This window comes from Phyllobates terribilis, unplaced genomic scaffold (genome assembly GCF_046119375.1).
Source record: "Phyllobates terribilis strain yellow unplaced genomic scaffold, ASM4611937v1 Scaffold_1__5_contigs__length_1240528914, whole genome shotgun sequence".
Classification (NCBI taxonomy): Eukaryota; Metazoa; Chordata; class Amphibia; order Anura; family Dendrobatidae; genus Phyllobates; species Phyllobates terribilis.
In genome coordinates this window covers 566,579,721-566,588,118 of record NW_027362761.1, presented here as the reverse complement: position 1 = coordinate 566,588,118, position 8,398 = coordinate 566,579,721, and the positions used below count along the sequence as shown (strand labels likewise).

At 41.6% G+C, this 8,398-nt stretch overlaps 1 protein-coding gene across 3 annotated transcripts in view; it reads left to right on the top strand.

The window, feature by feature from the left end:
- The first annotated feature begins 3,865 nt into the window (after positions 1 to 3,865).
- Positions 3,866 to 8,398, top strand: part of MALT1 (MALT1 paracaspase) — a 95,974-nt gene continuing 91,441 nt past the window's right edge. For all 3 annotated transcript variants that reach the window (XM_073680812.1, XM_073680804.1, XM_073680797.1), the window contains exon 1: positions 3,866 to 4,091. In XM_073680812.1, coding sequence (XP_073536913.1) covers positions 3,934 to 4,091 — 158 coding nt within the window. In that variant the 5' untranslated portion in view covers positions 3,866 to 3,933. The remainder of the gene's footprint in view (positions 4,092 to 8,398) is intronic.

Genomic DNA, 8,398 nt, shown 5'->3' with positions numbered 1-8,398 from the left:
AACAATATATCCTATTAAGTATTATGATTATAGGATTCGCAAGTTCTTATACTGCGAATCCTATTTATGAGAACCCTTTATGTTTCATTAGGTACTAATTTATAAAAATCCTGTTTACTCTATTGGGCATAAATGAACTCAAGGGGTTAATATAGAGATATCACTCTGTATTTAGCCCCGCCCCTCTGAAGTAATTGTATACCTGGTTAAATGTATATAAGGATCATTTGTTTGCTGCACCTGATGAAGGTGGCCTTGTCCACTGAAACGCGTTGTGTGTATTAATAAATCAGTCATTTTAATTAATTTTTGCCCTGTTATTGGCGCTCTGATACAGCTATTCACATTCACTGATTATAATAGTCTTCAAAGCCTATTTGCAAACCAACATTCCCTTTACGCCACTTTAAGCTCTTTTCCTCCTCTCACTTGGTTTTGTACTTTTATCTTTATACCTGTGCATATTGGATAGGATTTTATACAGATGAAAAATGGTTCTGTTATTTAAATACTCTGCTAGGGAAATCTGTGTTAATAAAGGTCAGACCCCAATTAAAGACCCTCATCTATTAGCCCCAGTAGGGATCAGACACAAAAAGTGTCTCTTGGTTTGATGGACTTTGGTAGTACTGAAAGAGACTATATAGTGCAAGTCTAATTCTCACCTCAATCTTTCCTGGCCTGAAGGTCTCAAGAAGAGCAAACACAAAAGTCACACTGAATGTCATAAGGATTTCTTATGAAATAAATATGGAAGCTGTACATGGTACTCGGAGATGCAATCCAATATCATGCTTGTCCTAGCCAAGAAGACGACTGCAGGAAACACAAGACACTTGGAGGTGAAGAGTCAATGCGGATATACACGTACTATTTACTGGATGTGTGCTGCATCTACAGCTGTCAGGATCAGTGCAGAAAAAGTAATGTGTTGGCAAAGTTACAAAATGCATGTCAAATAATAAGTGAGAGTTATCATATTCTGAAATTCCATATATGACCACTAGGTGGCTGTAGAGTCCTTTCCTTGCTGACTTTAAATCATGAAATTCTCTCTTAAGTATGATGTTGCTTTCATTTTGTTAACAAGGTACATGAGCTTGTCCACATATGTAGCTATGCCATTCACTTAAATATAGCAGAGCCGACATACAATTTAAAAGGGGACCGTAATGGGAGCACATCACACCCCACTTTATGCCAATTAGTTCATGAGCCATGAAGAGCCAGTAGGGGTCCTAAAATTGAGATAGACAAAGAAAATTAATGGCCTGGATTTTAATATGGCTTGTTTTATAATCATATTTACTATATATTATTTTTGCTGGTAAGCTGATGGGTGGGACATTTAGAAATATTAAAAGTAACCTTATTAATATTTGTATTATTATTATTAGTAGTGGTAGTAGTAGTGTTATTATGGCATTTCTGGGTGCAATAATCAAGTTATATAACCTAGAAATATAACAGTTTATTTGCTAAGTAAATAAGGGATATCTATCCAATATCAATTATGGTGCCTATGTATCCATGTAGGAAAGAGGTCTTCTGCTTTCTTCATTGACAGACTTAAGATATGGGGTTAATCTGCAGGTTAATAGCGTTATTAACTTACCTTGCGCCCGCACTTAGCCAAACGCTGCCGGGAGAAGATGAACTTTATTCGCCCCCCTAGCAGCATTTGGGTTTCAGTCACGGGGGCGACATCGGCGTGGATTCAGTCACCACTCTGAGTACACTGACTGACAGCTGTCCACAATGCAGAGCTGCTGACAGTCAGTGCAGCCTCCACTCTCTATACACAGAGCGGTGACTGAACCCACTACGGTATCGCCCCTGTGACTGAAACCCGAACGCTGTCAGGGGGAAAAAGTTAATTTTCTCCCAGCAGCGTTCAGCTAAGTATGGGTGAAATATGCTGCAAAAACACTGCAAGAATTTAATTTGAATCTGCTGCAAATCTGCAAGGAAAAAATAACCAACATGTGCATGAGACTTCAGAAATCTCATTCACTTTGCTGGTACTATAAAATGCTGAGTATTTTCCACACCAAATTTGTGTAAAAAAATGCAACAAAAATGCAAAGTGTGCACATAGCCTTACCCAGATCTCTCCTAAACACGCCATACATTAACAACTGGACTGCTTGAAATCGCTGTATCCAAGGTCGAACATTCACACCTTCACGCCATACATTAACTATGGAATGTTGGAAATAGCTGTATGTGGGTTCGAGTATGCGCACCTTCACTCCATACATTAACTATGGGTCTGCTAGATATATCTGAGCATGAGGTCAAGCATGTACACTTCCACTCCATTCATTAACTATGGGACTACTGGAAATAGCTTAATGTAAGGTTGAGCATGCGCACCTCCACTTCACTTATTGTTACGTATCCGGGAGGTGGAACCTCTATGCTGCGGTGCAAGGAGGGACCAGAGGGGCGTAACTAGGTATCAACTCGGACTGACCAAGGTCGTACGGCGGCTCAATCGACTCCGTGACCAGGGAAGGACCGAGCAGAGGGACCAGGTGCTACTCTGGGACCAACCTTGTATGAGAGCAGGTGACTCCCACGGGTCAGAAGGCAGGGACTGACCGGTACAGCAGATGAGCACGGCAGGCAGGCTGACGGGTGATCCGGGTAGATGGACTGGCAGACACGGCAGGTAACAAGCAGGAGCCTCCAGGTAAGCTGACTGGTAGGCACGGCAGGTAACAAGCAGGAGCCTCCGGGTAGGCTGACAGGTAGGCACGGCAGGTAACAAGCAGGAGCCTCCAGGTAGGCTGGCTGGTAGGCACGGCAGGTAACAGGCAGGTGCTTCCAGGTAAGCAGGTGGGCAGGGCCCATAGACAGATTGGTGGACTGGACTGTAGACAGACTGTCGGGCTGGAGAGTAGACAAGCTGGCGGACAGGACTGGTAGTCAGGCTGGCGGACTGGACTGGTAGTCAGGCTGGTGGACTGGACTGGTAGTCAGGCTGGCGGACTGTACTGGTAGTCAGGCTGGCGGACTGGACCTGAGGGCTGAAGCAGAGTTTTACACACAAAGCTACAACCTTGCACGGGCACCTCCATTTTGGAGGAGGTGCCTTTTAGATGAGAGGTCCTCCAGCCATTGGCTGGGGACTCCTTAGAACGGCGCGTGCGGCCCTTTTAAGAGGGAGGGAGCACGGCGGTAAGAGGGACGGCGTCTCTGCCTGTCAGGGGGCAGAGACGCCGATACTACACTTATTAACTATGGGACTGCACCTCCACTCCATTCATTAACTATGGGACTGCTGGAAATAGCTTAACATGAAGTCGTGCATGCGCACCTCCACTCCACTTATTAACTATGGGACTGCTATAAATAGCTGAGCATGAGGTGGAGGATGCGCATCTCCACTCCATTCATTAACTATGGGACTGATGAAAATAGCTTAACATGAGGTTGAGCATGCGCTCCACGTAATAATTATGGGACTGCTAGAAATAGCTGAACACGAGGTCGAGCATGTGCATCTCCACTCCATTCATTAACTATGGAACTGCTGGAAAAGGCTGAGCGTGAGATCAAGCATGTGCACCAGTGCTTCATTCAAGACAAGGCTACATTCTTGGGATCATTGGGGGGGTCTCCAGGGATTTGTAAGTTATGCTCTATCCAATTGATAGGGGATAATATTTGACTCTTTGAATACAGCTTTGACATTGATCCTGAAAAATAAAAAAAAGAGGAAACGTAAAATTGCTACAAATGTTGTTCCAAATGTCATGTAAGACGTTCGCACAGTTTCACTTTCACTCGTCTTTCACAGAGAGAGTGTATAATCGTCAGTCTCCAGAAGATGGCGTAAGCGGGATGTCACACCATGCACAAGACGCGTAAGCAGGAAGGAGATACAAGGAAATACATCACCTTATTAGTGCTGGCTGCAGAACAGAGATGTCGTCGGACTCTCATCAGCAGTTTTACTCCCTAAATATAAATTCTTTACAGGAGCCAATCCTTCAGAAAGTGTGTGAACTCCTGGACCAAACCAGCGAGAAAGGATGGAGGAAACTGGCCGCCATCATCGCCAAGAACAGACGCTTCAGATTAAGGTAAAACCTTACAGATCTTCCCTATAGATGTAGGACGCGGGGCTCAGATTTCTCAGCATTTACTTGCACGTTACCAACTGGAGCCAATGAAGTTTCCCCGTGTGGCGCCACGATAGACTATCGCCTTTGCACCTAAAACCAAAATATCAGGGGTGCGAAAATGACTAATTCCAACCTATGACAATCAGATAAGTTCCTTGAAACATGTTACTGATCGCTACATGTTATCGTCACTTTCCATTATTATAGGTCCATTAAGTGTCGGACTGAGGTGCTAAGGGCCCACCAGTAACCGACTCCACGGCCCCACTTTTCAACTACATGAAAATGTGACATTTTCCTCAATCACAAATGTATATAACAATGAACTGGATAGATTGTTACATGAATAAGATGCTGCCTTTGTATATAATGATCCAAGTATATAGTGCCAAGTACTGCTCATATAAGAGGGGGCCCACCAGAGGATTCTCCTGTTCGCCTGTGAACCAGTCCAAGCCTGGGACCATATAAAGAGGGTCCCAGATTCCAGGGGTCATTTCCAAGTAGGTCAAAGGGATTATTAATTTTAATGTTATGTAAGTTTAATCGTTGTATAAACATGCTCACCGGGTGCTGATAGGTTGTTACACCCACCGGGAGCTTAACCAAGGGGCTTCTTGGATAGGCTGCCTGTCACTATATCACTCACTGGCACAGTGCCCTGCAATACAGGAGTATTGCAGGTTAATATACAACCAATCAAATAATTGAATGGTTATGCAATAGCGGGGCTAAAAAAAAGTTGTAATAATAGATCAAAATCCAAAATAAAAAAATGCCTTTTTTTCTTGCACAAATTTCTGTAAAAAAAATAAAATAAACTATATACAGTATTTATTTCATTTTGCTGCATAAGTAACAATCCACATTATAAAACAAACCAATATCGCCCGACAGACACACTGGCTTCTAATGGGTTTTCTTAGGTTTTCAACTTTGTGTCTGTCATTGTAAAGGAAAAATAGTGCATGCCAAAAAGGTAAATGCGAACGCAAAGAGCATTTTGGATTGTGCGTAAAATTCATGAACCACGTGCGCCATTTTGCAGAATTTGGTGCAAAACACAATAAATGAATAATGCCACAAGACAAACAGAAAAGAAAAGCGATGTGGAAAATGCAAATGATGAATCCGGACCCCATATGTAACCCCAAAGTAATGACATTATAAAAATACACCTCATCCTGTAAAGAACAAGTCCGCCCTCATGTGGACATTAAAAAATTGTTAATTCCAATAATATTTCCGGATTATCAAATATTCTAGATTATCAGATGGCTGTATTAAAGTATATCAAGGTACTGTAGAGTAGAGATTTCTGCCTCCGGGTACAATCAGATGGTAGACACACATATCACACAACATACACAACACATACACTAATACATACATACATACTCATCCACCACACACAGACATACACAACACGCACAGAAATACACACACATCACATACATTACATACATATACACACACACCACAATACCACACAAACATACCACACACAGACATATACACATACAAATCACACAGACATACAGACACACACAAACACATCAATCACACCACACACAGATACAGTATACAGTACACACTCCACATCACACCACACAGACACACACAACACACAGACTTGTACAACTACACATCACACACACACTACAAACACACACACACAAACACACAGACATACGGACATTGCACACACATACATACACACATCTCACAACATACACAACACATACACTAATACATACATACATACTCATCCACCACACACAGACATACACAACACGCACAGAAATACACACACACATCACATACATTACATACATATACACACACATCACAATACCACACAAACATACCACACACAGACATATACACATACAAATCACACACACATACATACACACATATCACACAACATACACAACACATACACTAATACATACTGTACATACTCATCCACCACACACAGACATACACACCACGCACAGAAATACACACACACATCACATACATTACATACATATACACACACCACAATACCACACAAACATACCACACACAGACATATACACATACAAATCACACACACATACATACACACATATCACACAACATACACAACACATACACTAATACATACTGTACATACTCATCCACCACACACAGACATACACACCATGCACAGAAATACACACACATCTCATACATTACATACATATACACTCACCACAATACCACACAAACATACCACACACAGACATATACACATACAAATCACACACACATACATACACACATATCACACAACATACACACAACACATACACTAATACATACATACATACTCATCCACCACACACAGACATACACAACACGCACAGAAATACACACACACATCACATACATTATATACATATACACACACCACAATACCACACAAACATACCACACACAGACATATACACATACAAATCACACACACATACATACACACATCACACACAACACACACAACACATACACTAATACATACATACATACTCATCCACTACACACAGACATACACACCATGCACAGAAATACACACACACATCTCATACATTACATACATATACACACACCACAATACCACACAAACATACCACACACAGACATATACACATACAAATCACACAGACATACATACACACATATCACACAACACACACAACACATACACTAATACATACATACATACTCATCCACCACACACAGACATACACACCATGCACAGAAATACACACACACATCTCATACATTACATACATATACACTCACCACAATACCACACAAACATACCACACACAGACATATACACATACAAATCACACACACATAGATACACACATCACACACAACACACACACACAGACATACAGACACACACAAACACATCAATCACACCACACACAGATACAGTATACAGTACACACTCCACATCACACCACACAGACACACACAACACACAGACATGTACAACTACACATCACACACACACTACAAACACACACACACACAGACATACGGACATTGCACACACAGACATACACACAGACAAATATACTCTACACATCACATACACACAGACATACACACATCCCCATATATACACACACCATACACATCACACACACAACACACTACACAGACATACACATCACACACAACACACATATAGACAACCACACATACATAAAGACACACAAACACATCACTCACCCCACATACGCACACACATACACAACACCGAGATATATACAACTACACATCACAAACACTGCATACATACACAGACATGCAGACATCAGACACACCTACACATATACACACACCACACATGGACACAAACACATTACATACCACATACACACAACACACAGACATATCAATGAAGTCACCCACAGACATACACACACTGCACTCACACAGACACACAAACACATATCACAAAAAAGACATATGCACATATACACCACACATACAACACACACAAATACACTCAGCGCACACACACTTTTGGGGAAAACTATGCTTTCTTGTGATTTTTTTTTTCAGATATTTATCCTTATCCCAAAATCCTGTAGCCCTATTATTTTGTGGTGTTTTTATCATTCTCTATATACGGAGTGTTTTTTTGGCTTCTCTATAGGAGAGTTTGGTATTTATAGAAGTTTTTACAGTATTTTCAGGTGGTTGTTAGTGGGCCACCTGTGTCTACTCACTGTTCAGCCGAGCGGGGGCACATTTGTGTTTTGCGCCTGGAGATATGGGCTTTGCATCCATTTTGTACACTAATAATAAAGAAGAGGAGCAGCCATAAATGAACCAAACTTCTGTGCCAATGTCTGCCTGCACTTAGCCCACTTTGCCTAAAGCCACTCAGCTAATCTTCTAAGAAAGTCTGCAGGAGATCTCCTGGGTGCAAACCTCCATGGTTGTCACTTGACTTTCCGAAAAATAAACTGTATCTAGCAGAGAAGTTTATGAGCTGATGTTAGGTGCAACGTTCTGTGTGTTAATAATTCATCATGGTGACCTGCCGCCCCGGTCACCGACATTTCCTTTACTGAGGGAATTTTGCAGAGTTACAGATTGAGAGTAAGACTCCATGCCCATAAATGCCACCATTTATCTAGGGAAATTACCCTCCTGTTATCAACCGTGACCTGAATATTAAGCGATATATTCCTAGATGAGTCCGGGAAGTAATGATG